Source organism: Trachemys scripta, chromosome 5 (genome assembly GCF_013100865.1).
Source record: "Trachemys scripta elegans isolate TJP31775 chromosome 5, CAS_Tse_1.0, whole genome shotgun sequence".
Taxonomy (NCBI): domain Eukaryota; kingdom Metazoa; phylum Chordata; order Testudines; family Emydidae; genus Trachemys; species Trachemys scripta.
In genome coordinates this window covers 51,287,837-51,307,467 of record NC_048302.1, presented here as the reverse complement: position 1 = coordinate 51,307,467, position 19,631 = coordinate 51,287,837, and the positions used below count along the sequence as shown (strand labels likewise).

The following is a 19,631-nucleotide window of genomic DNA, read 5'->3' as shown; positions in this document are numbered from 1 at the left end:
AACAGGGGGGACACTGCGGGGGAGGCTGAGGGAACAGGGTCAGGGGGACTGAGGGCAGTGGATTGAGGTTGGGGGGGCACGGGGGACTGTGGGGGAGGCTGAGGGAACAGGGTCAGGGTGGGGCCTGAGGGCAGTGGGTCTGGGGGGAGCCCCCCAGAGGGACCTGCCAGAGGGCCAGGTGAGCCCAGCAGTGCATACCTGGAGCGGCTCCCAGGAAGCATCCAGCAGGCTGGTCCCTACTAGTCCCTCTGGCCCCTTCCCGCCCCGCTGCAGTACGCAGGGGAACGAGACCTCCTCGCTGCCTCTCTGTGGGCAGGGGCAGGGCTGCGCTCTGCAGGCTCCTGCCGGCCAGACGGGAGGCCCCGTGAGCTGGCGCTGCCGCGCCGGGAGCTCAGCTGCGCGCTGCCCCAGGGCCCAGGGAGGGAAGGTGAGTGGCGCCGGCAGCGCCGGCTTGCCATGGTCCCCCTCATATAGGGTGACCAGACGTCCTGACCAATGTAAGGTAGGGACGTGGGACAAGTCCCCTAAAATCAGGACTGTCCCGATAATATCAGGACGTCTGGTCACCCTAGATGGTGTTTATAAAATCGAGGTTGCCTTAATATTTTCATTTTATTTTTATCTCCACAAGAGGGAGTACTGTAAATGAAATGAAATAGGATTTTATACCTTAATGAGGCTTGTTGGATAAAGAATGCATGACCATGCACAGCTTGTTTTGAATCTTTACAAATATTTTATCATGTGCATTGTTTATAACCAAACCGCCATCTCACTCTCATCCAACCGTGAGAACAAGCTTTTAAAGCTTCAGAAATGAACAGTAGGGATTCTTCCTTTTGCAGAAGCTGAGCAGAGGTGGGGGATCTGTCATATTCAAAGACACTGTGAATATTAATTAGTACATTAAAGTATTCCCATGAGGTAGTCTGCACTTTTAAATGTGTTTTGGGTTTTTTTACAGCTACATTTTATATTTCAAACTTATGAAATAAAACACTTTTTTGTAGCTAGAGTGGGATTGGCCATATCTGTTTGACAATATTTAAATTTAATATAAAACTATCTCACACAGTCCATCTCTCTACTAGGACTACCTTGCACTGTAGAATGTTAAACATAGCGTAAACCTTGTAAAGTAACTTCTTCACTCACTGTAACATCACAGCTGTGAATTAAGAGTCAACCCATCAAGAGGAAATTATCCCTTTTGAGCAGCAGTTGCTGCTCCAATGGTGCCTCACAGGAAGGCATTCTGGCAGTACATAAAGGGGAGCTAATCAAGGCTCAGGCAACAGTTGGCAGGGGGAAAAAAGGAATGAGAGATGAAAAGGAGAGGGGAGACTTAGAAAAATAGATTATAAAATTTAAAACAGGAATATTTTGAATCATGAGCTACTATTGAGGCCAAGAGCTTAGTAGATTCATAAAAGGACTGGGCATTTATATGGACAACAAGAACGTGTAGTCAGGATAGCAAGGATTTAAAAAAAAAAAAGGCACAAAACCAAACACAACTAAGTTTTGAAAGCAGTATAAACCCTCATGTGTTGGGCATAAGCTATCCCCTAATTAACAAGAAGAAAATTATCCTATGGACAGTATGTTTCATACATGCCTACTACCAGTTTTTTTTTTTCCCCCCATCTTCCTCTGAAACAGTTGGAATTGGCTATGGTTGGATACTGGACTAGCTAGACCACCAGCCTGATCTGATATTACAATTCCTCTGTTCCTGTAAGGTTTCAAGTCCATCTGAGGTTTTTAAGTTTTGCCCACATGATTTTATGGCTGTACCAGACCCCCTATGGTAATCAAAATTTGATAGCTTGTAGTTTCCTGTTCTTTGATCTATGTATTAAAGTATATGCTGTTAAAATATGAATGCTGACCCTTTGCTCTATACATAGAGAGAAAGAGAGAGACCCTTTGCTCTCTCTATCTATATTTATAGGCCCTGATCCAAAGCCCATGGACTTTGGATAAAAAAAACTTCTCCACACCTTCTGCATCCTTCTCGCATTCCTCTTCGTGCCTTCATCTGTGTTGTATTCTACACAATAGGCCAAGTGCATGATTCAAGTCCCTCCTCAAAACTCACTTCTTCAGATGCTAACCCACATTGACCAAAAACTCCTGTCTTCTATTCAAGGAGTTCCAGCTGAACCACAAGGAATCTGGGGAAGTGCAGCCATGCTAGACAGAGCCAACATTATTTCTAAGGGACCAACAAGAAAAACTCCTGTTGCCTAACCAGCTGGGATAATCACACTGGACAAATGAAATACCAGGCCATTTTTCACCACCTAAGCAGGTATTATTACACAGTAGGAAGAAGTGAATCTGCTTAACATTGGTGAAAGGGGTTTTAAGTGGATAACTTACATTTAAATGTCTCTGCCTCCAAAACTTGGCAGCTGGCTTGATGCTCAAACTGATCATCTTCGCAGAGGAAATTATGACAAAAAGAGCAGCTGAATATTCTGCCTCCTACAAGATTTATCAAGACAAATAGAAAAAAGAGCAAGCATGGGTTGAAAAGAGGGTTTTTTGTTTTTGTTTTTGTTTTTTTTAACTCATGCAATTTAGGCTGCTTTACATGGGTTTGACTAAGAATAAATTTTCCCTTCTGTCACAAAACACTTAAGAAGAAAATCCTAAATTAAACATTGTCCATCTGGCATTACTCTGAAATATACTACACATTATAATGACACAGGATAGCATAAAAGTGAACCAAGGAACACTACTGGTCATTTTATTCTTATAATATTTTGATTTGATTATGGCTGAAAGAGATCATGTTAGGACATTTGGGCCAAAATATCCCTTTTCCATGCTTACCATCCCCTCTCCAAAATATAAATTTGGTTGAAATACACAATAGGAACTCCACAATTGGAGACTAGTGTAGTTTGATCAAGGAGCTGGGTATCAAAAGAAACAAAACACCTCTTCTAGTGCAAGGAAAGGAGCAAGAATACCAAAGAGACAGCCAGTGTTTACACAACCTATTGGAGTGATATGACATAAGGCTCTCAACACTAAAGTGATGAATGCAGTATAAATGCCTAAGTAGATTACATAAATACTCCTGAGTTGTAATCCCATTTTAGACAGATTACCTATATGCTGTTGGGCACGTAATTTAAATTCTGTCTCCATTTCCCCATTGTAAAATGGGGATGATGCTTAGTAAGCTTCCAGGTGTGCTTTGAAGATGTAAAATGCGACATTAAGTGTTGAGTGTTACAATACTCTAGACCAAGGGTTCTCAACCTTTTTCTTTGAGGCCCCCCAAACATGCTATTAAAAACTCCATGGCCCACCTGTGCCACAATAACTGGTTATCTGCATATAAAAGCCAGGGCCGGCATTAGGGGGTAGCAAGCCAGACAACTGCCTGGGGCCCCATGTCACAGGGGCCCTCGGGAAGCTACATTGTTCAGGCTTCAACTTCAGGTGGCAGGACTCAGGGCCCTGGGCTTCAGCTTTCTACCCGGGGCCCCAGTAAGTCTAATGCTGGCCCTGCTTGGCATCCCCCATGAAACCTGTTCATAGCCCCCTCAGGGGGCCCCGGACCCCTGGTTGAGAACCACTGTCTAGACACTATTAGGGTTACCATATTTTAAGTGTCCGAAAAGAGGACACTCCATGGGCCCCAGCCCCGGCTCCGCCCCAGCCCTGTCCCTTCCCGGCCCCGCCCCAACTCCGCCCCCTCCCCTGGATGCTTCGTTCCCCCCCCCCTCTCCCCTGGTTACGGCAAACATTTGATTCGCGGGAATCCTGAAGCAGCATGCAAGCTGGGGTTGGGGGGCATGGCCCAGTCCAGCCCCCCTGGCCGAGCGGCTCCCTTTGGCGGCCGGCCGGCCCAGGCCAAGAGGCTCTGGCCCCGGCGTCTCCCGCCTGGCTTGGCTTGGGCCCTGGGGTGCCGGCCTCCGGCCCAGCACCGCCAGCTCCAGCCCCCAGGCCCCGGGCCGAGCACTGCCCAGCCCGGCACCGCCGGCCGAGCACCGCCCAGCCCTGGCCCCCGGCACTGCATCGCCGGCCCCGGCCAGGCAGCCGGGCCGAGCACCGCCAGTCCCTCCCTTCCTCCCTATTTTCCCAGACATGTCCGTCTTTTTGGGATTTACCCCCAGACGGGGATTTGAGGCCCAAAAAGCCAGACATGTCCGGGAAAATCCAGACGTATGGTAACCCTAGACACTATATGCAAAAAATGAGTTTTCTTTCCTTCAATCTTAAACAACTTACCGTGATCCCAGACACTTCTTTCACACTCAATGCATTCTGCATCTGCAAGAGGGCAGATACAAGCATGTGTGCTGAGACACTTCCTACCATGGCAGACCCAAGCTTCACAGAAATCACAGATTGCACCCTGCAAACACAGAAAGACATCATCTTGGAACATCTATCATATCTAAAGAGAAATTCTGCTTCTGTACTCTAGAATGTGCCCATGTATCCACTCGGGCTATCAGTGGGCTCATTCCACTTTAGGGGCATGTGGTTTGAGGGGAGGTGAAGGTAAGGCATATTACCCCTTTCACCTTTACACCCAGTAGATAGAAATGTATCCAGATTCTAATCAACTCCTTTCAATATTCAGCTCATGTTCTAGGCATTCACTTCTGCAGGACTTAATCTAATCAACTGTGCTTTGGTTTTGCTGTTTTATTTTTTCCATTAATGTCTTGAATCTTATGCATGAAAAATAGCTTTCTCCCCTATAATTTATGGATATGATCTTTCAGCCTTGTTGACATATATGAGATAATGCTCTGGCAAAAATACAGTTTATCAAATCAAAAACCACTCAAGCTATTCTTACAGCTTAAATCAACTATTTAGATTTTATAACAAACTCTACACTAGAACTCTGACCTCTTAAGACAGTAAAGGTCATATAACATAAGAAAGGTAAGGCAAAAATTAAGTAATCAGTTTATAACCAATTTAATTTTACAGTTAAAGTTACAAGACTACAAACCTCAAACTTCAATTTTAATATTTGACAGACAGAAGATTTCCTACCTCACATATGACAGCAACTTCACAATATACTGTATGCATAGGGATTTAATGGAGTTACATCAACATAAAACTGACATACTGGAGTGGAGAATCAGGCCCACAGTGTTAAGATTCAATGAAAAATCTGTTGCATTTTAAGGCACAGAATGATTTTGTTATTGCAAACAGTCCACTACCTAGCGGAGGCAGCTGCAGGCATATATTTACATAAATTTTCCACACAGGAGCCCCATCTCCCTAAATTTTAAATTTTTAAGAATTTCTTTGGCAATATTCACATTTACAAATAATACTTTTGGTATTTCAAAGGGACTTATCACTTAACTATATAAGGGATGAAAAAGGAAAATAAGTTACTGATCTACAGAACAATCACTGTAAATAAAATTATTTATGGTTTAAACATAGTTCTCAGTGACTGCATTCTAAAAATCTACATAATTCCATTAGCTTCAATGGCATTAATCTAGATTTACACCATTTTAATAGAGATCTCATTGGGGGCTACTCAGGTATGTATGTAAAGATACTTAAGTGCATAAGAGTTTGCGGGATCTGCGTTTAAAGTGTTAATTTAGCTTTGTAGTCCTATGGAGATGTATTTTGTTACAGTGTACTGAGAATAATAATATTCTGAGGTTTAGTCTGATATTATTCTATAAAAAATAAAAGCCCAATTCACACAGTCCAAGACCCGAAGGGACCATTCTGATCATCTGGTCGAGAGGTTCTCAACCTTTGTCTTTCCAACAGCCCCTCATGCTATAAAAACTCCACGGCCCACCTGTGCTGCAATAATTGGTTTTCTACATATAAAAGCCAGAGTCGGCCGTAGGGGGTAGGAAGCAGGACAATTGCCTGGGGCCCCCATGAAGATGCATTGCTCAGGCTTCAACTTCCGCCCCAGGTGGTGGGGCTCAGGGACCTGGGCTTCAGACCCATGTGGTGGGGCTTTGGCTTTATGCCCTGGGCCTCAATGAGTCTAATGCTGGACCTGCTTGGAAGCCCCCCTAAAACCTGCTCGCGCTCCCCTGGTTGAGAACCACTGATCTAGTCTGACCTTCTGTGTAAGACAAACCATAGAATATTTGAAGAATTCTCCGAAAGACAACATGCTTTTACATACATACCACCATTGCAAGGCCAGTACTGTACACACCAGCATGTTTTATAACACAGTCTGAAGACTTCATCATACATTTTGTTTTCCCTATTAATCCAAAACAACAACAAATTATTTAGAGTCAAAACAGTTTTGAGTGAATGACAACGTAACAGCAGTGAAAAATAGGGAATGTAAGCAGTTACTTAAGTATATAAAACGCACACACAAAAATGCAACCAAACAACATGCAACACGCTATCACACCTCCCTTTCTGATCCTCCAGAACAAACGATTAATTATTTTTCTTATCCATTTAGGCCTAAATCTTTCTCACCTTACTTCTGAGATTGTAAATTCTGTAGGGCTGGGCCCATGTCTTACTATGTGTTTTGTAGCCTGCTGAGTACTCTGTCAGCACTTCACACATCAAAAAAATCACACACAAAATTAAAAACATTATTTAGATTGCAGAGTCAAACAATCAACATTTTTACCATTCAGTAATAGTGACCATAATATAATTACATTTAGCACCCTTGTAGTGGGAAAATACCAAAACATGCCAGCACAGTAACATTTAACTTTTTAAAAAAGGACTACAAAAGAATGAGGATGCTAGTTAGATGAAAATCAAAAAGAGCCCTCACAAAGATTAAAATACACCTCTACCCTGATATAACATGAATTCGGATATAACGCAGTAAAGCAGCGCTGTGGGGGGGCGGGGCTGCATGCTCCGGCAGATCAAAGCAAGTTCGATATAACGTGGTTTCACCTATAACGCCGTAAGATTTTTTGGCTCCCAAGGACAGCGTTATATTGGGGTAGAGGTGTACCTTCAAGCATCATGAAGACTACTTAAAAACACCATAACAGAGGCTCAGACTAAATGTATACCCCTAATCAAAAAAGACAGGAGGAAGACCAAAAGAATACCACTGTAGCTAAACTTCAGACTAATGGAGGCCATTGAGGGGGTCGGGTGGGGAATTCTTTAAAATCTGGAAGTCAAATCCTAATGTGGAAAATAGGAAGGAGCACAAACTCTGGCAAGTAAAACATAGAAGTATAATTAGGCAGACCTAGAAAAAATTTGAGAAGCAACTTGGTAAAGACACAAAAACTAACAGTACTTTTTTTCTTTTTTAAGTACATCAGAAGCCGGAAACCCAGGGAATGGAACCACAGATAACAAAAGTGTAAAAGGAGCATTCAGGGACATCAAGGCCATTGTAGAGAAGCTAAATGAATTCACTGCAGCAGTTTTCACTGGAGAAGATTTGGGGAAGATACCCACATCAGAGCTATTCTTTTGGGGCATAAATCTGACGTACTGTCCCCAATTAGAACAAATTGATACCCTACACAGTAATAAGTCACCACAACCAGACGCTGGTCACCTAAGAGTTCTGAAGGAACTCAAATATGAAATTTTGAGAACTACTAATTGTACTATGTAACCTATCACTAAAGTCAGTCTCTGGTCCAGATAACTGGAAATTAACTAATGAATGCCAATTTTTTAAAAGTGCTCCAGAGGCGATGCTGGCAATTACAGACTGGTAAGACTCATTTCTGTACTGGTGTATTGGTAGAAACTATAGTGAAGAACAAAATTATCAGACACAGAGATAAACATGATTTGTTAGGGAAAAGTCAACAGAGCTTTTGTAAAGGGAAGTTGTGCCTCATTAATCTATTAGAATTCTTTGAAAGAGTCAAAAAGCATGTGGATAAGGGTGATCCAATTGATATAGTGTACTTGGATTTTCAGAAAGCCTTTAACAAGGTCCCTCACCAAAAAGCTCTTTAAGGAAACTATATAGCCATGGCATAAGAGGAATGGTCTTTTCACGGATCAGTCACTCGTTGAAAGACAAGAAACAAAGGATAGGAATAAATGGTCAGTTTTCATAATGGAGAGAAATGAACAGCAGGGTCCCCCAAGGATCTGTATTGGGACCTGTGCTGTTCAATGTTCACTAATGTTCTGGAAAAGGAGGTTAACAGTGAAGTGGCAAAGTTTGTAGACAATGCAAAATTATTCAAAAGAGCTGAGCCAAAGCAGACTGTGAGGAGTTAGAGAGTTCTCACAAAACTGGGCAACAAAATGGCAGATGTAATTCAACGTTGATAAGTGCAAAGTAATGCACAAGTGAAAAAATAAAACTCTACATATACATTGACAGATTCTAAATTTCGTCTTGCCACCCAAGAACATTATTATGGAAATGTGGTGGAGAGTTCTCTGAAAACCTCCACTCAATCGGCAGCAGCAGTCAACAAGGCTTAGCAATATGTTAGGAACTATTTGGAAATGGGATAAAAAATAAAACAGAAAATATCATAATACCACCATGTAAATCCATGGTGCATCCATGTTCAGTTCTGATTGTCCCATCTCAAAATAGATATAATGGAACTGGAAAAGGTTAAGAGAAGAGCAACAAAGATGATTCAGGGTACGGAATGGCTTCCGTACAAGGAGAGACTAAAAAGATTACGGCTGTTCAGCTTGGAAAGGAGATGACTAAGGGAGGAATATGATAGAAATTATAAAATCATGAATGGTGTGGGAAAAGTGAATATAAAAGTGTTATTTACCCTTTCCCACAATACAAAAACCAGTGTTACCCGATGAGCAGACAGCAAACAAGGGGAAGTACTATTTCGCACCGTGCACAACTAACATGATATTGTGATGGCCAAAAGTATAACTGTTCAAAAAGGAACTGGATAAGTTCATGGAGGATAGGTTCATTAATGGCTATTAGCCAAAATGGCTAGGGACACAATCTCATCCCCAGGGCGACCCTAAACCTCTGACTACCAGGAGCTGGGAATGGAAGACAGTGGTGTATCATTACATAATTGCCCTTTCCTGTACTATCCCCTGAAGCTCTGATATGGCCACTATCAGAGACAGGATAGCAGGCAAGATGGACTATATTCTGACCCATTATGGCAGCTCTTATGTTCTTCAAGTTAAGAAATGCCACATTTAGAGTTACCTCTGCAACCTTAATTCTGCCCCCTTGTGTGTCCACCTTGTGCACTGGATGAGGCCAGGTCTGGAAAAAGTAATGTGTGATCATGTATCTAAAGACTATCATAATATATATACACAAAAGGGTTAAATGGATATTGCACAGGCAACTGCAAATCTTGCATTTCCTAGCTTTTGAGTGTTTGACTTTGCAACCTTAGTAATGTTCTTTTAACCCAGCTTTCATGGTATGCAATTTTTTTTTTAAGGAAAAATTAGGAAAAGTATTAAAAATTCTACCACGTGGAACTGTAAACTAAACCCTCTATGCAGCATCAGCAGGTGCTTATAGTACTTTAGCTGCATGAAAATCTACATTAGCTAATGTCAGGAAGGGTGGGGAAAGACTGCTGGAGTTATGTGCTGGGAATGGAAGGGTGGCTCGGGTCTCATCAGCATGGCTCTCTGTCCCCTTTCAGAACTTTGGGGGAGCTGGTGCCCTACATGGTACACCTAAAGGGGAGAACATTTTTTAACAGCTTTATAACTCAGGAGAATTTCATGGGACAAGAAAGCAAAAGGCATGCTTCTAGCCCTCGAGCTTTGTTCCTACCTAATTTCAGAGGCCCACTACAGACAATGAAAGTGTTAGAACTTCTTAAAAAATGGAAGCTTAGAATGTTTTAATGGAAAATTTTAGGCAGCCTAAATACAATAATCACTAGCAGCTCACCCTATGATACAAGTACCAAACAATTCTGATTGTCTTTACTAGGAAATCTCGGAAGCTTACATCTTTTTTGTAAGATACTTTTAGGAACACTTTCTTCTCTCTGTAAACATTTTACACATCAAGATAGACAAATTCAGCAAGACTCAAATCTTTTAAAAGATGTGTAATATACTAGAAGAGCAGAAAATGAACTTTCACTACTTTAGTGTAGTCTCTAGTGACAGAAAGAAGGTTTATGAATTATGATATACAGTGGAATAGTATTACACACTAATGGCCTAGTTTTTCAGAAATGCTCAGCATCTGCAGCTTCCCATGAAGTCAACAGGAACTGCAGGTGGTCAATACCTCTGAAAATCAAACCACAAATCACCAACATGCTTTATGGCAAGTAGAAAATATGTAAAAAATACATGAATAAATTCCTGTTAAACCAGGAAAGCAACACAATTCATTTCAAAGTATACGTCATATTTAGCCCCTCTTTACCTCCCCTTTTAAGCAAGCACCAATGCAAATAAGATTTAGTACCTGATCTAAAGCCCCCTGCTGCCAGTGGAAGTCTTTCCACTGAGTTGAAAGGGCTTTGGAGCAGACCTTTAATGCACGTAAGTACTGTGGTAACAAGTTATACAATATACACATACAAAGCAAACAATTTATCACTGATTTAATTTATACTAATAAGCAGTGGTAATAACATTGTGCTAAAAGCTGCAATATTTCCTAATTAAAAGAGCAGCATTTTGGCAGCCTTTTTAACTTCGCTCTCAGCATCAAGCAATCCCACAGCCATTTATTCAAAGGGAGAGCCAGAATGTAGAACACTCTCAGTCATAACAAATAGCTAAACATGTTTTTTAAACAATAAAATCACACAAATAAACGGCCAAAACCCTTTTGGGGTCAGTGAGACTATTCATGTGCACAAGAGTTTGCACAATCAGGCCTCAAGGGGCAAATTCTCAGCTGGGCAAATTGGCATAGCCCCATGAATTTACACCAGCTGATGATCAGCTTCTAGACAGACCTAGTTAAAATACTGAGACTTTATATAAGAACACAAAGGGAATGCAGTGTAAGGGGGGGAAAGTGTATTTTCCTTTGTCAGTTACACTTACCACAGTGTGCACAAATAGGCAATTTTTGAACAGAACTACAAAAGTAGCAGAAGGCTCTATTCTTCTGTCGTCTTGTCATATGAAAAAAATCAAAACAAAGCATTAAACAAAATCTTTAAAAGTAAAAATAAGTTAAAATGCTGAAGAAAAACAAGTATATTTACCTTTGGCATTTATCACATTCCTGTGAAATGCAAATTATAGATAGTTATTTTTCCTCATGTAAAACAGTCAGTGTACAGCTTTTGTAATGATTCTGATATAATTTATGATTAGGTAACCATTAGATATATATTTATATTGAAACACTCAAATGCTTCTTTAAATCCAAAGCTCATGATATAAATAAATTATCATATAAGTATAAAGAATAACTTTCTAATTTAATGCAGCCAATGTAACTATATCAGTGGTTTCACAGAAATTTAAAAATTGATATCATAGGTAGTTTTGGTTATTTTACCATTGAAGCATTACAAGGATGTTTAGCTAAATCTATGTTGCCCCTTGAAGCTCTTATCTGCTTTTCACGTTCTCGACGATTCTCGGCCTTCTTGCGTGCACCTGTCTTCTTTTTAGGCATTTTTCACTTTCTGTCAGAAACAACAAAAAACAATACAGACACACAAATGTTTTACATGTATGGAAGCATTAATTAGTCCTTTGTGTTCATGACCTGTAAAGGCCAGTACTATTATATTAGCATCATCTACTTCCACTCATTCCTTTCTCTGAAAGCTCAACCCCTTCATCTTTGAATGTAAGTTAAGGGCCCAATCCCAAAAACATGAATTAGCTGTAGTCCCAATGACTTGAATGGAGTTACTCTGTACTGAACTCTGTGCTTGGCAATATAATCCATCTGTAAGGTAGTGGTGATGTTTTTTGTTGTTGCTTTAATTTCCCCACATGTCTTACTAATGGATCACACATAGGGTGACCAGACAGCAAGTGTGAAAAATTGGGACAGGGGATGGTGGGTAATAGGAGCCTATATAAGAAAAAGACCCAAAGATTGGGACTGTCCCTATAAAATCGGGACATCTGGTCACTCTAATCACATATGAAGTTTATTTTCTTTCTTTCACCTCTCTCTCTTCCCTCAAATCTAGACACAATCTGGTTAATTAAGTCAAAGAGCACTGTTCTTCAACGGCAAAAGTCAGAGTATTGCAGCAATCCAAACTTAACACTTACCAAACAATTAGAGAGATTTAAATTTGTTAGTCTCTAAGGTGCCACAACTAATTAGAGAGATGTGACTTGATTATAATAATGACCATGCTGAGTCAGACCTATGTTCCATCTAGCCCAGTATCCTGTCTTCCAACAGAGGCTGGTGCTAGATCGGGGTTCTCAAACTGGGGATCGGGAACCCTCCTGGGGTGCTGAGGTTATTAAATGGGGAGGTCATGAGTTGTCAGCCTCCACCCCAAACCCCGCTTTGCCTCCAGCATTGATAATGGTATTAAATATATTTAAACGTGTTTTTAATTTACAAAAGGGGTCGCACTCAGAGGCTTGCTCTGTGAAAGGGGTCACCAGTACAAAAGTTTGAGAACCACTGTGCTAGATGCTTCAGAGTGAATGAACAGAACAGGCAATTATTGAGTGATCCATCCCTTGTCGTCCAGTCCCAGCTTCTGGCAGTCAAGAGCTTGTTTAAGGGTATGTCTACACTGCCCACATTACACTGCGGCCATGTCAGCGCTGTGACGTGGGAGAGCTCTCACGGCGATTAAAAAAAACAAAAAACACCCCGAACAAGCGGTAGTAGCTATATCGCCAGGAGCCACACTGCCTATACTGCCGCTTTTCAGCGCTAAAACTTTCGTCGCTCAGGGGGGTGTTTTTCCACACACCCCGAACGACAAAAGTTTTAGCGCAGAAACTGGTACCATAGACATAGCCTAATCTTAAAATACACCAGTGAAGCTGTGTTGCTGCTGCGCTTCAGCGAAGATACTATCTTCTACACGGACAGAAAGGGTTCTCCCATGGGCGTAGGTAATCTGTCTCCCTCCGGGGTAGTAGCTAGGTTGACAGAAGAAGTCTTCCATCAACCTAGCACTGTCTACACACAAACTTAGGTCAGCTTAAGAATGCCACTCAGGGTGTGGATTTTCAGACCCAACTGACATAGTTAAACTGACCTAATTTTCTAGTGCAGACCAGGCACTGGGGACATCCAGAGCATAGGGTTGCATCCCTGACCATCTTGGCTAATAGCCATTGGTGGACTTATTCTCCGTGAAATTATGTTATTCTTTTCTGAACCCAGTTATACTTTTGGTCTTCACAACATCCCCTGGCAATGAGTTCCACAGGTTGACTGTGCATTGAGTGAAGAAGTACTTCCTTTTGTTTTAAACCTGCTGCCTATTAACTTCATAGGATGACCCCTAATTCTTGTGTTATGTGAACCCATAAACATACTTTCCTGTTCCCTTTCTCTACTTCTATCATTAGGGTTTAGCGTGGCTACACTGCTACACCTGTGTACTATGAACTGCAGGATCACAGCCCTGAAACAGAAATAAACCCATCACCAATGGCTTCTGATATCTCAAGGTGTGAATCCGTATCTCAAATTTCACTCAAAAAAAGGAAAAAACAAACCAAAAGAGCTTATTTGACAAAACAGTTATTCTGTTGAAGAAAAGGCTCTAGGAGAGTGTTACCACAAATTTCTGTGTAGAGGGCTAAAGAATTTAGTAACTTCTAAAGGAAAATGTTGTTTCCTAAGGGGGAAAAAATACCTATCTTCCCCTCTAATAGAGAAAGCAATATATTGTCTAGTCCAGATATTACAATTTGCTTTTTGATAACCCACATAAGTCAGTTTGTTCACCTCTTAGCATTTCACACGAGGTTTAAATTGTATTAGAGTGTCATATTTTGTATTCAAAATTGCATTGCTGAGCTTCCTGCTGGCAACTGTCATTATTCTGGAGTGTTACATTTATGATGCTCAGAGCGCAATATCAGATTGTAAACTAATTTACATGCTACTTTAATACTGATTTAACAATAAGAACTTTAATGTTTACTATTTATACATAACCTTGTCATTGTTGATTTCACATTCTGAGGCACTGAAATGGCAATTTTAATGAAAAACTTCACATTTCAAAAACAACTGCACAGATGGCGACAAATGCTTAAGATGTGAATTTAAAGAAAGCTGCACTAAAAATAAAAAATTAAAATTTCTTTTAATAAAGATCCCATATCAAACAACCCATTCAAACACTATGCAATAAATAATAACACTTTGCACACACATCGTTCTTTTCAAATGAGGATCTCAAAATACTTTACAACCATTAATTAATCCTCAACATTCCTATGAGGTAGGTATTACCCTCATTTTACAGAAGGATAAGATGAGACTCAGCGAGGTTAAATGTATTGCCAAAAATATACAGGAAATATGTAACATCGGGAAGCAGAATGCAGGAAACCTAGCTCCTGGTGCCATTCTCTAATTGCTATTTCCCCTCACTGTTAATTCCATATTGGCCTGAGTGACTTTACAGTAATGTTAACCCATGATATTGTTATGGCTATAATGGGTAGCTGTAACAAATTGCACATCTGAGTTACTGAGAAATAAAAGCGTGCTTCCCCCACAAGAGAAATCAATGTTTTCATAGTTAATGAGTTCAAATGTGAACATTTGGAGTAGGCTGTCTTTATTACCCAGATTCATATGCATGACAATTTATACATGCACATCAGTAGGATGCCCCATACAGAGAAGGCAACTGAAAAGCACACCAGAACCTTTATTATAAGGAGTATTTGATCAAGGTGTCTATTAATCACTTTGAACAGACTCGATATGACATTTTTATTTTAAATGTTTCCACTGTATTAACATCATTTGGTATTTATATTATTCAATACAATGACTGTGCATTTATTATTTAACTACCACACTAGCTATACTCTCTAGTCACAAAACATGTAATGTCCTACCAATTTTATTTCTTGGATGTCTTGCTCTTTATAGGCCGAATCCTTTAAGTTTTACTCAGGCAAGACTCCCAAGAGCCCTGTAAACACCAGCCAAATTACCTGCTGCCTCCCCTTTAAAATGAATGGCACACCTCTTGTACTGGCACTGGCTGCCAATTTCACCACAGTACACAGCAATTAATTATCAATAAAGAAAATTCTCTACCGCTCCCACCTTTTCTGTACTGTTATTTAATCAAAATAGCAGGTAACTATTTGAGGCAGACATTCAAGTAGTTTTATGGCTTGATTTATGTTACTAATATTCCATCTAACAAAAATGCAGCATATTTTTGTTCCTGATTATTTTAGGCTTGACATTTCATCTATGCCAGAATATTAGCAACATCTTTGAAAGCTGCCGTCAATCATCCTGGAAACTCTTGCTGGTTAAACTTCAACAGAGTTCCTAAAGCTGTAGCTGCTACTAGCAGGATTTAGAAATAGCCATGTTTTCTAGAAGTACTGGAAACCTTTCACCACTCATACAAAATATCTAGTATTGTAAGTCTTTAAACTGTAAACCTGGGTATGTTGTTTAATGTCCAGCATACATTGCAGGTGCTAAAATAAATAACTTTTAATGTTTTTGGAAATAACTGAGAACCAGGGCAGATTTTATGTTTTAATGGACTCTAAGTAAGAGAGGGGCCTAAATCACCCTTCAGGTAACCTTGTTTCCAGAAGAAGAGATCAAGCAGGACCTCATGCCAATGGCCCTAACACAGATCACAGCGGGATTCTTGGATCCAGCCTGCCAGGCATTCCCAAAAGCAAAGTCCTCAAACAGTGACGATCTCTTGGAGTCGGGCCGTGGTTTAAAGTACTAAAAGCAAATATTACAGAACATCGTCCGCCTCTAGCTTCATCCCCCCCGCGGGGCCAGGGGCGCACAAGGTCCCAGACATAGTCAACCTGAGTACTGGACAAACCAATGAGAATGGAGGTGGCTGCTGATAAGCCCCGGCACTACACCAGGGGCTCACTCCCGAGGGGTTGCCATCGCCTACCGTAGAGCTCGAGGGTCTCTCCCACCGCCTACGGGGGGAGCAGCCTGAGGGTCTCTCCCCCCCCCCGCCCCCGAACGTTAGGACAGAAATAGAACGCTGAAGAGCCCACCATTCTTTTCCACCCCTGCTGATCCAGAACCAGGCACAGCTGGCAACCGGTGCCTACAAACCTCCTTCCACCCCCAGCGTCGCACTGCCTCTCACCTGGCCCAGCTCCTCCGGCAGCCGCCCGGCTTCTCCTCTGCGGTGAGTGAGTGTGCGGAAGCCGGAACCGGTCCCTCCTTAGCCGCTCTCGGCTTCACACACAGCCGCTCGCTGTGCAGCCTCGGAGGTTCCGGGCGGCGGCGGCTGGATCCCGGATCCTTTCCCCGGTGCCAGGGTCTCCAGAGCTAGTGTGGCCGCCCGAGAGCAGTATCGCTCTGCAGGGCGCACGGGCACCTTGGAAGCTGAACTTTGAGCGGACACGCGGCCGGGGGCAAAGCGCTGTCTAAAAATGTCCCTTCTCGTGCGGGGCAGCACAAAGCCAGGCGTGCTCAAGGTTGGCCGGTGCTGACGGCCACCGTGACCCTTGATCTTGCCCAACTTCTAAGCCGAGACTCTGTTTTCTGTATGTCTGCGAAGTCCTGGATAAATAATAAATCATGTATAGGATACAAAAATAATGCATGTAGATAGACACATTGTGAGCCCAATAACCGCATCTGAGCAATCGTCTCTGGTCAGCATTGTCTCCGGAAATAAAACTAGATTGCAGGGTTTGTGTAATGTTTGCTTTTTAGTGATGAGATAAGCTTTAAATATGAGCAAAGCCAGTAGCTGTTTGGGCTCCTATTGTGCATATGTGCATGTTAAAATCAGAAGTAAGAACTTGATTTAATATATATATATTATTATAGAGAGAGAGCGCGCAACTCTTTGGCAATTTAAAGATAAGTAAGATCTCTACTGGAAAGAGTGTACAATCTAACCAGAGTAGGTACAAATATAGCATGAGAGATGTGATGTAATGTGATTCATCAGAACATTCTGATGTACATTTTATTTTTAGTTCTATCATTTTTGTTGTGTGTGTGTGTGTGGTGGGGTAGACTGAAGGAGTCAAGGTGGGGAGAAAAAGAGATGCAAGCAGAAACGGAAAGGCTCTGAAAGCATAGGTCAAAACAACAGTCAAAGTGGATTTTTTGATGACACATACTAGCAAATGTTAAATATATAGCTGGTGTGGGAACTTCCAGGACGCAGTGCAGGAGCACCGCTTTTAAATTCCATTGAAATATATTGGACAGGGATTGGAAGAACACAATAGAAAATGGTAAATGTGTGGTCACCAAATGACGACTGACCCTCTTAAGCTAAGACAGTTGGCATGTTCTTGCCCCTTTTGGCCCAAGTGGTTAGCCAAAAAATTGGGATCTAATAGGTTGTTCCAGTTAGGAGGAGAAACTGGTGATAATCAGGTTTCATTCTGTCTCTAAGGTGCCACATGGACTCCTCTGAGCAAAAGCTCCTGGGTGGGTTCATCTATTCCTTTTCTTAAGTGGGGGCTTATGCTTACAGTTATGTTGATTGAAGGGTGAGTTCACACCTATCATTCTCAATGGGATTTTATCTCAACCCCTAATAAGATTTCACCCAGCCCATAACAATATAAACATAATTGTAATATATTTGCTTGTATCATCCTTGACTGAAAACTAGAAATTGCTTGCTGTCTGAGTTTACCAGCAATAATAAACATTCATATTTGGTCTCTGCAGAAAAAGAAGGACCATGGACTACATTTGATCTGTTGGATTACACTTTGGGTACCTGCGTCCTGGAGAGAAGCCAGAAATCTCTCTCCATCTTCATTAGTGTGGGTACTAATTAAGCAGAACATTTTTCTGCTGATTTAAAATGTATGGTACTGGTACAGTGCTTGCAAAATAATTGAAAAATTCTTTCTTATTAACATTAATGGCTGTATGTTACACCTTTGACCCTCTCTTCTAATCTCTCAGAGAATATCCCTTAACGTTTTAGGCCTCTTGCCTTCATCTGTCCTGGGCTGAAATCCTGTGATTCTCCCACTCTGACTCAGTCTTTAAGGTACACTACCCTGTGCATAAACCATGATTCATCAGTAGGCCCAACTGGGCTCAGTGCCTCCAATCTTCCCTTCGGAAGCTGTGACCCAAACTATGACCCAATACAAATTTTTGTTTAATCTTAACATCAGAAACCTAGCAAAGAGGAAAAAGGACTTTAACACAATGAAAAGCCTGTCTGCATATCCATCTTATCTATAGGCTTAGGTATAGGTGCTGGAGCTAGGGGTGCTGCCATACCCCCTGGTTTGAAGTAATAATAACAACCCAAATATATGGTTTCCACCTTCAGCACCCCCACTATAAACATTGTTCCGGCACCACTGAGAGAGGCCAATCTTATCACAGCTCCTTTTACCTCTGGGGCCTGAGTTTCAATCTATTCCCTAACAGTCTCTGCCTCCTTCTTCCCTGACCTTCAGGGACTCTCCATTTATCCACCCAAAGTTCTTCGTTCTATTTTTTCCTGTTTGTTACAAGCTGGGAAAACCTGCTGCCACCAAGATAGACTGGTTAGCTCAGAATGGTGGGAGGTAAAACTTCAAAACGAATGACCCCTGCATTGTCTTTTAAGTATCGCTAAATGGGGGCTGTCAGAAGCTATTGTCCTCTTTCCTGCTTATGTGCAACTCACCCCTGCTTGAATTAACTTCTTAAAATCATATATTGAACCACACAATAACAAACAACCAGATGGAACTTATAATAGTCATAAAATATGACAGGCAACCCCCCATCCTTCATATATGTTTGTTTGTGCACATGTTCTAATATTCATTAGAAGATGTTTAGTGTAGAACATATAAATTTAACTACAAAACTGAAGGTGAGGGAGGAAAGCTGGTAGTATTTCTAGGACAAGATTCCCACTAGAGCTATCAATACTGCTCTTTAACTGACTAGGTGGGTTTCTGTTGAGTAATGCCCTCATGTAAGCCTAGCAGCACTGACTCTGCTACAGCCCTAAACCATTCTGCCTGGGGACCAAGAGACCGAGACCAGAAATGAGGGTCACCTTGGATAAGCTAAGGGATACATATAATATTGTGTGCAGTATTTTTTGTCATATTGTTAGATTAATTGTAAATCTGTGGTATACTTGGTGGTTCCTTTCTTCTCTGCTCAAATACTATGTTGTCCTGCAACTTTTGTAGTCATGTGGAAAAATGGGTGGAAATAGCTACCAAAGCAGAATGTTGGTGGTTTATACCCAGTCTTCACTGATATAAATTGTTGAGTTGTGTAAGGTGCAGAACAACAGAGACTCAAGCAATCTTTCTTTTTAATTCAGGTTTCTGGGGCTGGATAATTGGACTGAGCAGGAGCACTGGGGAGTCAGAGTGATATGCTGGGTATTGGTGCAGTGAGGCAGCAAAAAGCCTGCTGATCAAGCCTTTTCTTCACATCCTGCCTTCTTGACTCTATAACTCAGTTCATTAGCTATCCTCCTTACTGCCTAATATGCCTCCCTGGTTATGTCTACACTGCAAAACCAAAATAAAACCCCCCACAGCAGCAAGTCTGAGTCTCT

The 19,631-nt window shown here is 41.5% G+C and overlaps 1 protein-coding gene across 2 annotated transcripts in view; it reads right to left on the bottom strand.

Moving 5' to 3' along the window:
- The window catches only part of ZNF330 (zinc finger protein 330), a 26,069-nt gene extending 9,409 nt beyond the window's left edge, over nt 1-16,660 (bottom strand). The window contains exons 1-7 of one of the 2 annotated variants that reach the window (XM_034771835.1): nt 16,184-16,660; nt 11,447-11,576; nt 11,148-11,167; nt 10,984-11,054; nt 6,168-6,247; nt 4,255-4,381; nt 2,386-2,490 (exon numbers count right to left, since the gene is read on the bottom strand). In XM_034771835.1, coding sequence (XP_034627726.1) covers nt 2,386-2,490; nt 4,255-4,381; nt 6,168-6,247; nt 10,984-11,054; nt 11,148-11,167; nt 11,447-11,566 — 523 coding nt within the window. In that variant the 5' untranslated portion in view covers nt 11,567-11,576; nt 16,184-16,660. The remainder of the gene's footprint in view (nt 1-2,385; nt 2,491-4,254; nt 4,382-6,167; nt 6,248-10,983; nt 11,055-11,147; nt 11,168-11,446; nt 11,577-16,183) is intronic. The other variant, XM_034771834.1, reaches the window with a different exon arrangement.
- Between the last annotated feature and the right edge of the window lie 2,971 nt (nt 16,661-19,631).